At 42.0% G+C, this 15070-nt stretch overlaps 2 protein-coding genes across 5 annotated transcripts; both read left to right on the top strand.

Annotated features, from left to right (window-relative positions):
• The first annotated feature begins 16 nt into the window (after window positions 1-16).
• creb3l3l (cAMP responsive element binding protein 3-like 3 like) lies at window positions 17-8616 on the top strand. 4 transcript variants are annotated; one of them, XM_058070455.1, is made up of 10 exons: window positions 81-241; window positions 1383-1549; window positions 1657-2056; window positions 2556-2677; window positions 2762-2854; window positions 3072-3178; window positions 3435-3503; window positions 3585-3669; window positions 3746-3839; window positions 7177-8616. In XM_058070455.1, the coding sequence occupies exons 1-10, from the start codon at window positions 103-105 to the stop codon at window positions 7590-7592; spliced, it is 1692 nt and encodes a 563-aa protein (XP_057926438.1). In that variant the 5' UTR covers window positions 81-102; the 3' UTR covers window positions 7593-8616. The 4 variants fall into 4 exon arrangements, with proteins under 4 accessions (XP_057926439.1, XP_057926438.1, XP_057926441.1 ...); XM_058070458.1 differs by having other exon boundaries at window positions 104-241; window positions 1409-1549; XM_058070456.1 differs by lacking the exon at window positions 2762-2854 and having other exon boundaries at window positions 17-241.
• Window positions 8617-10107: 1491 nt separating this feature from the next.
• On the top strand, window positions 10108-11762 carry gadd45ga (growth arrest and DNA-damage-inducible, gamma a). Its single transcript, XM_058070414.1, has 4 exons — window positions 10108-10272; window positions 10367-10468; window positions 10550-10760; window positions 11024-11762. The coding sequence occupies exons 1-4, from the start codon at window positions 10220-10222 to the stop codon at window positions 11135-11137; spliced, it is 480 nt and encodes a 159-aa protein (XP_057926397.1). The 5' UTR covers window positions 10108-10219; the 3' UTR covers window positions 11138-11762.
• Window positions 11763-15070: the final 3308 nt, after the last annotated feature.

The raw sequence follows: 15070 nt of genomic DNA, 5'->3' as shown, positions 1-15070 counted from the left end.
ACTGGAAAATCCCAAAATTTATATTGAAACCGCAAAATACATTTCCCACAAGCCCCTGAAGCTCGTATGTGACGTAACACGCACCACTTCCTGCTGTACGCCATGACGCACTTTTTGCCTCGTTGGAAGGTGATTTCTACAGGAAGTGGGGTGACTGACAGCGGCGAGTGTGAAGAGGCTATACATCAAAGACGGCGGAATCTCGATACACTCACACCACTGGTATTTTTGTCTTGTGGGGGTAAGAAAATGATTTGTCTGTAATCGCGTAATGTCAGCAGAAAACCGCCATCTGACCGTGCTCGTCGAGTAAATGCTAATGTCAATGCACAGTTAGCCAATTATGCTATTCTTACGATAAGCTTGTATTGTGAGTTCATGCTAATGCGCAGTTAGCTAATTCCGCTATTCTTACAATAAGCTTGTATTGCATATTTTACTAATTTAACTCATAAAAGGGGTCATCTCGCCTTAAATGTCGTCGACGCTAACTGTCATCCTGCAAATACAAAAGCCCTATTATTTGTTTTTGCAGGACACCGCATACGCCCACATTAATTGCATTATTTCTAACGCAGAAAGGCATGTAGGCTTTAACGCATCCTTCAGTAGTACGATATATCCTCTGTTATGGTTAAATGTTGCCTTTTTGTTGACATTGCAGTCAGATATGATGATAAAGACGTGTGTGTGTGTGTGTGTGTGTAGTGGGCGTGGCTCATAAAAAGATGTGCGTGTAGTGGGCGGGGCTCAGAAGGTGAGGTCATGTTGACAGTGTTGCAACATGTAGGCCGTCTTTGTTACGACGGCGTATTAGGGCTGCATTGGAAAAAAAATAAAATGAGATTTCTATAATAACTACTTAAATTTATTCGGGTAAAGTTGCAAATTTACGGGATAAAAAGTCATAAGATAACCTTTCCCTCAAGCCAAATGTCACATAAGTGCCCCTTTTTATCGTTGTCTCAGGCAATCCCTATTATGAGAGTGTATTATAATAATTTGAGATTTAAAGTTTAAAGTTGTTAAAAGTCAATTACAATCAAGGGGGACTTATGTGACCTTTGGCATGTGGAGGAGCCGAGGTAAGGAAGGCAGAAGTGAGCAGGGCGAGCCATGCTAATCTGTTTGTGCTCAACTGCTTTGTTTTGCTGCCACGTTATAAATAAAACCTTCCCAGAAGCAAGAGGAAAGTTTAAATGTACGTAATATTATAATGTACAAGTTTATTCTCAAAATCTCAGATTTGTTCCCCCCTAATGTGGCCCTAATACCCCGCCGTCGTTTGTAAACGTGATAGTCTCCTTTGATTTGGAAGATATAGTCGTGCACGCACAGTCAATGCTGTGTCAAATCAAGTCTTTCCACATCCTCATTGACAGAGTCAGGCCAATATTTGACATTACAGATGTCAATCACCATGGACCTAGCAGGCATGGACGGATCAGAATTACTTGGGTTGCTGTTTGACGATGGACAGGATGGCTCGTCGGAGCAGCTCTTTCCTTACGCCAATGGGCTCATTGAATCTTGGCTTTCGGAACAGGATGTAAGACTTCCGCCATGTATTGTGATGTAACAGAGCAAATATGTGTTGAATAGCTTTGGAGACAATGTCTAACTAGATGACCTTTTATTTGAACCCTCTGCATTTAGATGCTCACAGGTGTGGACACTGAGGACTTCCTCTCCAGCTTGTTAAAGGACGAGGACAACATGGAAACCCTCTGTCCTTCCCATTCTCCCTTGGGCAGCGACAGCGGCATCTCAGATGACAGCAGCAGCAGTGGTCGCGTGGGAAACGCCACCCCAGTGGGGTGCCCGAGTCCCGAGGGCAGCGATACCGACATTTCGCACAGTCCCAGCTCCTCCAATTCCAGCCCTGTGTGCTCTGAACCCACCTTGGTCGCCGTAGAGCTGCAAGGGGAGAACCCGGAGGCCATGAGGGTCCAGGCAGATCACAGCTACTCCTTGCTGCAGGGTGGATGCATGGACCTGGATGTGCTGCAGAGTGTGAGGGCGGACAAACCAGACATGGATGTCTTCATCGATCTGGGTATGTATAATCATTAGTTAGGAGCATCATCATAATTAACCAGATGGGTGTGTATTAATAGTGACAGGATTATTTTTTCAAAAAGGGTGACCCTAATTGTGCAAAATAATAATAAGCTTTATAATGAAGACAGTATATGAGATGCTGTATGCTCTTATGCTTCACAATTAGGACATGTTTTGGTTTTATTTTGTTGCTTTTCAATTTGAAGCGGCATAACTGATTGGAAAGGTAGAACATGATGTGTCTTCCACGTACTTAGTTCTATTAGCAACTGTTCTACACCCGTATAAAGCCATTTTGCAGTATTTGAAATGTAGCGACTTAATTCCGCCCTCTACTGGCTACTGCCAAGTAGTGAAGTCCATTATGTATAATATTTAAGCAATTCCAATTCCTCATCATTAAAATGCACATGTAATGTTTATGTATTTCTACTGAAGTACAGAAACAAGAATTCGGTGACTCTATCTCTGACATATGATGACTTTCTGACTAGATGATTTAGTGAGCGATGCCATGGAGGACGACCTTACCGAAGACCTCACTTGTGAGCTGCCTTGTACATTGGCCATCGAGGACTCGGTGCTGGATTCAGTGCAGTTCAACAAAACAGAAGAGGTTTGTTAATATGTCATTCACATGTTGTCGTCTGTCCAATCCACACCCAACTTTATATCACAGAACTGCTCATGGCTTTTGCAGTTCCAGTTTAAAGAGATTGTGCTCTCTGAGGAGGAGAAGCGTCTTTTGGCAAAAGAAGGAGCGACGATTCCCACGCACATGCCTCTCACAAAGGTAGTCTCCATTGCTAAATACATGGGTTCACCTGTAGTACATCAGTTCCTCATATAGTCGGGTATAGTGAGTGTCGGGTCCGGCCTCCCACTCAACACGGCTCGCTAACCCACTAAACTTGTGTGGTAGAATACCCCCTTGGTAGATGGGATGCATGAACATGCATTGAAACGTGAGGAGTTTAACATACACAGGCTGCATCCTCTGTGCTTCTCAGGCCGAAGAGAGGACCCTAAAAAGAGTCAGGAGGAAGATTCGCAACAAGCAGTCAGCTCAGGAGAGTCGTAAGAAGAAGAAGGTCTACGTTGACGGCTTGGAAAACAGGTGAGACCAGATCCTTTGATGCACCTCAACAATAAAGACCAATCAGGCACTTGTTTATTGTGTACCCCCCCCCCCCCCATTCACCTGCCATTCAAATGCAGAACACATCACATTAATATCCGGTATCACTCTCACTCACTCACGGGGCTCATCCATACAAACCATGTCTTCCTAATTAGCATGAAAGACGCCTGTTAGTGTTAAAGCACTAATTAGCGACTTCATTAAGTGACTGAAACCCGTCTGCTTGCTGCAGGGTCGCCGTGTGCACGGCGCACAATGTGGAGCTGCAAAAGAAAGTCCAAATGCTCCAGAAACAGAACATGTAAGAAGTCCCGCTTTCATATTTCATACGCAGTCACACCGCGAATGTGTTCTCATGCGTTTTCTGTGTTTAACATGGCAGCTCTTTGGTCGAGCAACTGAGGAAATTGCAGGCCATAGTGAAGATGTCCACTTTGAAAGCCAGCACAACCAGCACCTGTGTGATGGTGAGATATACAATAGCACTTCCTCGTGTTACTTTGTCCATGTCCTCATCGCCAATACGCTTCTTCTACCTTCCAGGTGTTCCTGCTTTCCTTCTGCCTCATCGTCTTCCCATCAGTCAACCCGTTTGGCAGCAACTTGGAGAAGAAGGAGCTCTACATGCCCTCCTCCAGTAAGCGCTCCCCCATTAGATCCACGTTCTATGTTTATTACCGTCATAACACCAAGTAAATGAGGACTAGAAAAAAAGGGGGGGGGGGGGATGCCACCGGCCACCGGCCACTTCAGGGTTCTGTAAAGCCATTTAAAGCCGCCATTACGATACATTGATGAAACAATGGCCACCGTGAGAAGTACTCGAAAAAAAACAACAAGGAACTGCTAACATGCGAGTCTGTTATCTTATTTATGTCTAATATATCTCATTTTCTATGATTATATCTACTATATTTAGTCATACAATTGTAAAGGTGATTATAGGGGTGTTATTTCATGTCTACAGGGCTCTAATAATGGGGAAAAACTGTATTTAGAAGATTAACAGGTTTTCTATGCCATAACTATTTATAACTACTTGTAACTACTTTTATGGAATACTACTACATTGTCTTATCGCAGTCGAGAATGGAACCAATGAACCGCGATAAGCGAGGGAGGAGTGTAGACTGGGACTTCATCCCACAGATGAAGATCACCAAAAAAAAACCCAAAACAAGTTAAACATTGCTTGTATATTACATATATATACAGTGAAGAAAATAAGTATTTGAACACCCTGCTATTTTGCTATTTCTCCCACTTAGAAATCATGGAGGGGTCTGAAATTTTCATCGTAGGTGCATGTCCACTGTGAGAGAGATAAACTAAAAAGAAAAATCCAGAAATCACAATGCATGATTTTTTAACAATTTATTTGTGTGATACAGCTGCAAATAAGTATTTGAACACCTGTGTATCATCTAGAATTCTGACCCTGAAAGACCTGTTAGTCTGCCCATTAGAAGTCCACCTGCACTCCATGTATCATCCTGAATCAGATGCACCTGTTTGAGGTCGTTAGCTGCATAAAGACACCTGTCCACCCCATACAATCAGTAAGACTTTAACTTGTAACATGGCGAAGACCAAAGAGCTGTCCAAAGACACCAGAGACAAAATTGTACACCTCCACAAGGCTGGAAAGGGCTACGGAGCAATTACCAAGCAGCTTGGTGAAAAAAGGTCCACTGTTGGAGCTATCATTAGAAAATGGAAGAAGCTAAACATGACGGTCAATCTCAATCGGAGTGGAGCCCCATGCAAGATATCACCTCGTGGGGTCTCAATGATTCTAAGAAAGGTGAGGAATCAGCCCAGAACTACACGACAGGACTTGGTCAATGACCTGAAAAGAGCTGGGACCACCGTTTCCAAGGTTACTGTAGGTAATACACTAAGACGTCATGATGTGAAATCATGCATGGCACGAAAGGTTCCCCTGCTTAAACCAGCACATGTCAAGGCCCGTCTTAAGTTTGCATATGACCATTTGGATGATACAGAGGAGTCATGGGAGAAAGTTTTATGGTCAGATGAGACCAAAATAGAACTTTTTGGTCATAATTCCAATAAGCGTGTTTGGAGGAAGAAGAATGAAGAGTACAATCCGAAGAACACCATCCCTACTGTGAAGCATGGGGGTGGTAGCATCATGCTTTGGGGGTGTTTTTCTGCACATGGGACAGGACGAGTGCACTGCATTAAAGAGAGGATGACTGGGGCCGTGTATTGTGAGATTTTGGGGAACAACCTCCTTCCCTCTGTCAGAGCATTGAAGATGGGTCGTGGCTGGGTCTTCCAACACGACAACGACCCGAAGCACACAGCCAGGAAAACCAAGGAGTGGCTCCGTAAGAAGCATATCAAGGTTCTAGCATGGCCCAGCCAGTCTCCAGACCTGAACCCAATCGAAAATCTTTGGAGGTGAAAAACTACAGGAAACGTTTGACCTCTGTAATAGCAAACAAAGGCTACTGTACCAAATATTAACATTCATTTTCTCAGGTGTTCAAATACTTATTAGCAGCTGTATCACACAAATAAATTGTTAAAAAAATCATGCATTGTGATTTCTGGATTTTTCTTTTTAGTTTATCTCTCTCACAGTGGACATGCACCTACGATGAAAATTTCAGACCCCTCCATGATTTCTAAGTGGGAGAAATAGCAAAATAGCAGGGTGTTCAAATACTTATTTTCTTCACTGTATATATACTACATGACCCACCAGTTGAGAAGCACTAGCTGCTCATTAAAAGGTGGTATCTATTTGGGGGCGTGGTGTTAACTTAATCAGCAGCCTGATTCATGAACACAGTTGAAAATCAGGTGCCTAGATTAGCTGTTACAGCAGTACATATCATATATACATATCAGTTTCCCATAAATATTTTTATAATTATTACTGAATTTCACATTAATTATATCACCTTAAATTATATATTTTCAAATATACACATAGTTGTACTGCCTAACAAGTTGCCAAATATGGTTCCTTATGCTACATAAACAAGTGCAACTGGAATGACATGAACACTTTTGATGCTTATTAGCACAAAAAGGCATTTTTATAAAGCTGGGGAAATTATTTTATATTAAAGTCTCGTTCCGACACTGAAAAGTCATAATTATGATAAAAAGTTGAAAATTAACATCTAGAAAGATGTATAATTTTCAGATAAAAAGTTTGAGTTTTGACATAGGAAAGTAATGGGATGGGAAGTCAAAATTATTATAAAAAGTCATCATTGTGAGATAAGAATTGAAATTATAAGATTTAATTATGAGTTAGAAAGTCAAATTATGAGATAAAAGGTCAGAATTATGAAATAGGATGTCAAAATTATGATTAAAAAGTCATATTTATGAGTTAAAATTGTGAAATTAAGAGAAGTCATAATCAGCTACAAAGTCAAATTATGAGATGAAAAAGTAATAATTATGAAATAGGAACGTAATGAGATGGGAAGTCAAAATTATGATAGTTATAATTATGAGCTAATAATAATAATATGAGAGTCACATTATGAGATAAAACGTCACAATTATGAGATAGGAACGCAATTATGATATAGAAAGTAGAAATTATGGCAAGTTATGACATAAAAAGTCATATTTTATGAGATGAAAAAAATTTAAATTATTAAAAAAAGATTTCAAAATTATGAGATACAATCAAAGACTCCAGTGAAGGTGGCACATGCGCAATTTGTATCCCATAGTCTCAGAATTGTAATTTATGATTTAACCTCATAATTTAGGCTTTGTATCTCATGATTATGATTTTTTTAATCTAATGATGTGCTTTACGGAGTACATTCATAGTTGGAAGAATGGCTAGAAGGATGACGCCGATTGCTACCAGCTTCAATCCATCAGGCTCCAGTGTGTCGTTGTTCTTTTGTATTGTATTGTGTTTTTATTATTATTAAAGATTTATGTTTTATTGTCTGCTCTGTCTGTCTCTTCAGTTATTTCCCGTACGTTGCGCTCGCTGCCTACAGAAAGCACAGACGCCGTCACCTACCTGGAAGCCGAGGACGACGAGTCGGATCTCCTCTTGCCTCAAGCCGAGGTGGAGAACACAGATGCCATCTTTGCCAGCGGCAAGAAGAACCACACCCCAGACTACCAGCGAGTGGAGCAGCCCGACTCAGAAACGGCCGTCAGCGGCAACTCTTCGGCCGACTTCCCCGCCGCCTCGTCGCAGGCGGTGGAGGTGACGCCCGGGGTGGGTGGCGGTGCGGCGGCGGGCTTACAGGACGGGGCTGTGGATGCTGTCATGGTGGCGGCTGTGACGTATGAGGTGCCGGTCCCCAAGGAGAACTGGATTGACCGGAACCCTCCATCTGTTATATTACAGCAACACCGGTCTGATGAGATGTAGCATGTTACTTCGACCACCAGAGGGAGCCATATTCCAAATCTTCTTGGTACTAGAGGCAAGCTACTACTGTATTTGTAAAAACAGGAAGGGAATGCAAACATCCGTCTGATGTACTACTGTTACTTTATTTGCACTCTAATGATCTTTCATTTTTAACGTTGACCTACCCAAACAGTCAGCATGTATTTGTGAAACCTGGCAACAGAGAAAAATATCATAATTTTGAATAATTCACCCCCAAAGCAAAATTAGCTGTTTTCATGCATTGCTTGATAGAAGAATAGGCTGCTTGATCAACGTGATTATTGATGCACCGTGAAGCCATTGCAGGACATTTGGCCATGTAGACCATGCAGATGATTCGTTAAGTGTTCCTCTTGTAACAAGGGGTTCCATCTGTTCTTTGTGTACAGTCGTGTAAAGAAGTGTACCCTTTACTTATGAAGATAAGGAATGTTTTCATGTATGTAGAAGGCAGAATTACCTTCTAAACTTGGATGCTATTTGTTCTGGCTGCTCAAAAAAATGGGGTGCAGTAAACGATACTGAAAATGTAATGACCTGTTCTGTCAGTGAGGCATTTTTTGGTATACTTTTTAATGTTACTGTCAATTGTAAAGGCATAGAAGTCTTATTGGCACTGCTTTTTGTCAGAATCAGTTGAGATTTAAAATGGAAACAGGCACTGATTTGTGAGGAATGGAATAAATAAGCTCAGATTGTAGCTTTTTCTGTACATGTGACCTCTTTATGTATAAGATGTGTTGCAACATCTATTATAATAAAGTTTTTATGTATCAAAACAACATTTTTTGCATATTTATAAGGTCCTTAAAGTCAGACTTTATACTGTAACTGTAAATTCCAAAACATGTTTTCACCACAGTATTTTCCAAAATGATTGACAAAGTGGAATGTTTGGGATGAAGTTATTGTCAGTCAACAAGTGATAACAACATTGAGAGGGTCTTCACCTATATTTCACCTAAAGATGAGATTTGAAATAAAGTGGCCCTTGCATCCTTTCATTGACTGTGACCCTCCCTGGAATAAGTTTGGACACCCCTGGCTTAAGCACACTTCTCCATCAACTTATTTACTCATAAGTGCTCCCGTTTTGCTTTGTCATGTCCACTCTGCTGTTCTGCATTAGATTTTAGACATTACCTCAGCTTTTTCCCCTTTTTTCTGCAGGCAGTGAGTCACAAGTGATGACTCAATAATAAGCAACAAGCCTGGACTAGTTTGTGTGGAAAGGTCGTGTTTTAAATGACCAGCAGGGGGCGACAAGAGTCGAAGTACCGCTTGATAATAATCAACAGCTCTGCACAATAACACAATACATTAAAGGTCAACCTGATGTCAAAGGAGCATTTTATGGATAAGGTAATATTATTTGAGGTGACGTCACCTGACTTGCAATATACATAAAATGGAATGTGTACTTATTAAGGGTAACACATTAATTATGCTAACTCACATTAGCCTGCAGCACTTGACAGTTTCCAGGAAACTGTTGTGCCCCAGGGCAGCATTAAAACTTTAAAGGTTGAAAGGGGGAAGTGTGGACTCCTTTGTTTTGTTTTGTTTTGTTTTGTTTTAAAAAGCCTCAAATAACAGCCCTTGGTGGTCAAACAGACGGCTGATTAGCAAGCCGAACAAAAGCCTGGCGTGTGCTGGGTGTAATTTTTCCCTGGTAAACGTGACGTCACGGGGAAAGCCAACGCAATGCGGAAGTAAGGTGGAGACACACCAGGTAGGTAAACACATGGCTCGGGCTCAGGGGTGAGTGCATACGGATGCAAATACACAGGCAACAAGCTGTTTATTGGCGCAGGGGAGGACGTCTGGGCTTCTCTGGAAAGTTTGAATGTACTATTAATAGTCTGTAGTGGGAAAGTACAAGGAAAAGTAAGTGTACGGTATCATCGCTATTCCTAAGTTATCCCACGAATAGGAGAATGTTCCGTATGGAGACTTGAGAAAATGTCATTTGGTGCACAAGTTATATAAGCCCCCCCAGAGGCCAAACGGTAAATAAGTACAGACATTGTACAACATTCTAGAGTACGCTGGATTGTGTTGGGATCATGTTACTTAAGAGGGAGGCCAACAAAAAGCTTTCCCTGTGATTACACTAAGAAAACAGTAAACAAGTGTTAACAAATGGACATTTTGGACTTTCCAAGCTTTCAGGTGTATTCTAAATGCGATAACACAACACTTTATTGATCAGGCCAACGCTAATCAGGACATTCTCTGGGCACAGTAGTGCTGTTTACAAAAGGAACGGAGGTGGGAGGGCGATTTCTTGAAAATTCGTAATCCTTCCACGCGTGGGCTTGTCAACAAACCTTGAGCAGTAAATGCCGGTAGAAGAAGGGAGGGCAGAGGGAGGGGGGACTTTTGCTTTCCCCAAGCCGGGCTTCTGTGCACCAATCACGGAGAAGTCTGAGCGGAAAGGGCCGCCCCTTGCCGAGAATCCACGCCGGTCTTGCTATAAAGCCTCCCACCGCTTGTTCCGAGCTCAGAATAACACAGGAGACCAAGTGGATTACGCAAACCTTCAATTTTTGACTTTGTCTTTGTGCTGCCGAAGTGTCACGATCACACTTGGATTATTAACTATGACTCTTGAAGAGATCCGCGGACAGGAGAGCACAATGGAACACAATGAGAGGTGAGTGTTAGCGGCAATGATCTGGGTTTTTAGTTGTTGGTAGTTGGATATCATGCAGTTGTCTGATGGATTTTTGTGTTTCTTCGTGGAAAAGGGTGCAAAGTGCTGGCATGGCCCTGGAGGAGCTCCTGCTCGCCGCTAAGAAGCAGGACTACCTGACAGTCGGAGTGTACGAGTCTGCAAAAGTCATGAATGTGTAAGTATTCTGACGCCTTTTTGTGCATTTGGATCGCTTTTGTGCATGGATGTTCTAACCGGGTGTTCTCCTATCCCTCAGCGATCCCGACAGCGTGGCTTTTTGCGTGCTTGCCACCGATCAGGAACATGCGTGTGACATCGCCCTGCAGATCCACTTCACGCTCATCCAAGCCTTTTGCTTCGATAACGACATCAACGTGGTGCGCGTCAATGACATCGAGAGTCTGGCTGTTTTAGTGGGAGCAGACGAAGGCGACGAGCCCAAAGACGCGCACTGCATTCTGGTCACGGTGAGTCAGTCTGGTCCGATGACACATCATCTCATGCATGCATGTATCACTCCAAGTCTCTGTTATCCATGCAGCATTTAAATAGTTCAGTTTTTATTTTTTCAAGGAAGCAAAGTACTTTTAAGAAATACAGAAATATCTCCAAGAAATCTGAAATTATATTTAAAATAATGACATAAGTGGATATATATATTTTTAATATTGATGCAATTTATATGCTATGGTGCATGATTGTAACCCATCCTCTTATTCTTCCATTGCAGAGCCCCAGTGCAACTCCATGGAAGGACCCCGCTCTGGACAAGCTGAGTCTTTTCTGCGAGCAGAGCCGCAGTGTCTGCGACTGGGTGCCAACCATCACCCTTCCGGAACGCTGAGATGACAACCTTTTTTGAAGATGCATCACAATGAGGATGCAGACGATGATGATGAGAAGAAGGTCAAGGCCTATCTGCCTCCCGTGTGTCCGGATTTAAGAGGAACAGCCTTCCAGTCAGTGCATTCAGGGTGATTGTGGATCTACCCTGCAGGGGGAGAAGGCTAATGAGGTGGGGGTGTCGTAGGGGTGCTGTCATGACACCGTGAAGGAGGTTGGACACAAGAGATGACGGTACACTTCAACAAGAAAGACGTTGGTGGCGTGTGTGTGCAGGCGGGCAGGACTGCATCAGGCTGTGCAGAGGAGGATGTGTGAGAAAGTGCGGAGGCCGGGCTGGATGGAGCTCGTCAGATGGGAATGATGCTGATCCGGAAGTGAGAGCGGCTAAAAAAAGACTTCTTTTTCATGTGCAGCCATCTGAGGAGAGAGAGGGGGTGGATCTCTGAGTATGAAAAGACTTGTGGGGAAGAAAATCCTCATTTGAACTGCAATTTTAATCACATTTTCATGGACTATGATTTTTCTTTACTGTTGATGTAAACTGCAAGCAAAGCCATGCGATGTTAATTTGAATTTGCACACATTTGTTTATGTTCTGTGAATAAATATTTGAACTCAAATGACTTCTTGGGTCAGAAGTGTTATTACTCCTTTTGCATTGTGCTTATTCAACTGAGGCACGGCATCTACTAGAGCAGAGGTCGCTACCTCAGAAAATATAGTCGAGGTCCAGGATTGTCTAATCTACGTCAGTGGAGTAATTATGTTATAGAGTCATAAAGAGAATTGAAAAACTGGAATGCAGACTGTGTTTGACAAGCAAGCAATAACCCAATGTGGGTAATTATTGGTCCTGCACAAAGATTAATTGTAGGATGGCGTCTGTTTGAGGAGAGGCCACTTATTGAGGGAATATAGTATACCGTAAATAAGGGCACTTTAAAAACAGCACAGCAGACTATGCAAAAGTTCACACGCAAAGGAATACCAATGATGGTAATTATTAGACCGAGGTGTGGTATCCGTTTGAGTGGAGGAAATATTATATGCAGTGTATTTAAAAGACTAATGCATATGGTATCCAAGGAATCATTCTTCAATCAAGACAGGGAGTCTATATATGTAAGTCTAACTTCTAATATGGTGTATGACAAAGGTTTAATGTGGATATTGGGCAAGTTGGCTAGTTATTCGTCCTGCAAAATTGAGGCAGGGCATGTATTTATTGAGAAAATACAATGTGCTAGGTAGGGTATTCAGAAGGCGGAAAAGTTGATAGACTGCAAATGTTCACCACCAAGCAATAATACCATGTTATTCATTCTGCGCAATATTAATTAAGGTGTGGCGTATATTAATGGAGAGACTTTTTTTGAGGAATACGGCATGCTATGATATTAAAAGGTGGCAATGTGGCAAGTATGCAAACATGCAAACATTCACCAGCAAGCAATTTTACCATGTTGGTGGTTAATGTTCCTGTACGATATTAATTGAGACATGGTGTCTGTTTGAGCAGATTATTATTTGAGGAAATACGGCATACTATGTCATTGAAAAAACAGTATATAAACATCACAAGCAGGTCGTGCCATAGTAGTGATTAGTAGTCCTGTCCAATTATTAATTGGTGCATGTCATCTAATAGAGCAGAGGCTTATTTGAGGTCATACAGTACAAGCAGCTAACATAGACGGTATGCAATAACTCACCAGCAAATGTGTATAAGATGTGTACAGTAGTGATTAGCATGCTGTCATGAGCAGAGGCTTATTTGCGCAAATATTCATGATGTGGACTGGTTTGACCCAGAAATTCAGAGGCATCTCAGGTCAGCTTTTGTTCCTTTTCACTCGTCTGGTGATAGTCCAAGAGTTTTGTAAGACTCGGCTTGAAGATTAAGGAAGTTGCATACTGAAAAGAAGTCAAAAGTGTCCTGCAGATCAAGTGGTTGCGTCTGCGTGATGGATCATGAGAGTTAAATACAACATTTCCTTTGACATGCTGCTTTTTCCAGGCACTGACCTTTTACTGATGTCAAAGCAGCCTAAAGGTTACTAGTCATGCTATCCCTTTGTTGTTGTTTTTTGAGTAGTTTCTGTACCCTTAGGTGCTGTTTACACTTGAACTAAGAGCAGTTTTAGAAGTGAATTTGCATGACAAAAGTGGTTTTGGAACACTCATTTAAAAACCTAAAGTGTTGAAAAGTGGAAGTTTCAGTTTATTGTTTTGGTGTAACCACTATATAACAATGATCATCAGTGAAAACAGAGAAGTGAACATAGTAAGGGTGTGGGAAATAATCGATATTAATCGATGCATTTATTTGCATGTGCGCTATGCTCGTGCATCGGCTCATTTAGTGGGTATGGATTAGTGGTGTGTCGGTCATGAACAAAAGAGATTTTTGGTGAACGGAATGAACGAGGTCACCGACACTAAAGTACCCGTTCAGTCCGTTCAGTTGCAAATGCTTTTCTTTGCTTGGCTGGAGAGTCAGTTCACCGTTCCTTCTGCGTGATTGCCTGTCTTTTCCTAACGTCGCGCCTCGCTCTGTGGGAGGTGGGGTCTTTCTGACTAGTTCTTTTGATCCGTTCGTTCATGACCGACACACCACTAATTGACCGACACTCGTTGGCCCTCCATTCATGACCGACACAGCACTATTTTTATTATTGTTTTTAATGCACCCCAAGATAGTAAAAATCATCAAAAACCTTATATTTTTTTGTTTTTCCTACTATAATTTTATATTACAAGGAGTGCAGCGCGATTGCAGCGTTGGACGGATGCAATTGACAGGTGAAATCTCGATGCTTTTGTGGATATCGGTAAAATTTGATGCTAGCGCAGTTTTAGTAATGCTAAACTTCGCCCCATTTGCTGTTTCCCGGGTGCAATGAATGCATCATCATTATTTCGCGTTTTGTATTGAATACGGACGGAAGCCGTGAGCCACATACAACTACTAGTAAAACAGCATGGCCGTTCGTACGCAAGCAGCAGCGAGGACGTTTCTATATTTAAATGCAACGTTTAAATAGTATGTTTGGAAACACTACGGATTCTCAAAGAACGGCGGAAAGCTCGACAAAACGTCCGTCATTTTCAAAGAATGCCGCCTTAAGAAGCCATACAACATGCGGATCGCCTTAAAAAGGGGACACCCCAACACGGACAAGTCTACCGCCGCCTCCCCGTCTAGTTCCTCATCGGACACCGGGGACAAACCATGCAAATCAGGTCAGAACAAGCGGATCCTCCGCTGCTTTCAAAATTGTCCAGGAGCTATTTGTCCGTCCCTGCAACAAGTGTCCCCCACTCCTTACGAGTGTTCAGCACAGCAGGTGACATTACAACAACAGAGCCGTTGGCTTCTTCCTCAATTTTGAAACAATTTTAAAGGGGTATAAGTTGTTTTCCACTTCAGCAGTTTATTAGTAGTATGTTTTGCAGACAGGAACGTAAACAAACATTGATTGCACTGTTGAAAGTGTCACTTTAACTTTGTTGTTGCTGCATACTGTATTTTCACAGCAGTTTAATTTAATTGTTTTACTCTACCACTGAACCACTGCTACCACTGTCATTGCATAGCCGATGTGAAAATGTGAGGAACACACCCAGCAGTAGAAAGAAGCAGGTATTTATTAGAGACACAGCATGTGTTAGAGATTGGGCCTTTCTTTTTACAATGCCTGTTTATGATACTATTTAACAATGTTATATCTTTTGAGCAACAAGCAAAACTTTGTAAACTCCAGCTTTATACCTGCCATGTCTGCACTGTTGGCGGTGTGTGTTCTGATAAATTCAAGGTGAGACGTTTATTGTTTCACATGGACAATGCATTAATTGAGGCATGGCATATATAAAAGTCACTATATAAAGAAATCTGGTACAGTATATGTTAATAAAGGATTTTCCAGTA

Source organism: Doryrhamphus excisus, chromosome 4, assembly GCF_030265055.1.
Source record: "Doryrhamphus excisus isolate RoL2022-K1 chromosome 4, RoL_Dexc_1.0, whole genome shotgun sequence".
NCBI lineage: Eukaryota > Metazoa > Chordata > Actinopteri > Syngnathiformes > Syngnathidae > Doryrhamphus > Doryrhamphus excisus.
This window is presented reverse-complemented; position numbering and strand designations above follow the sequence as displayed.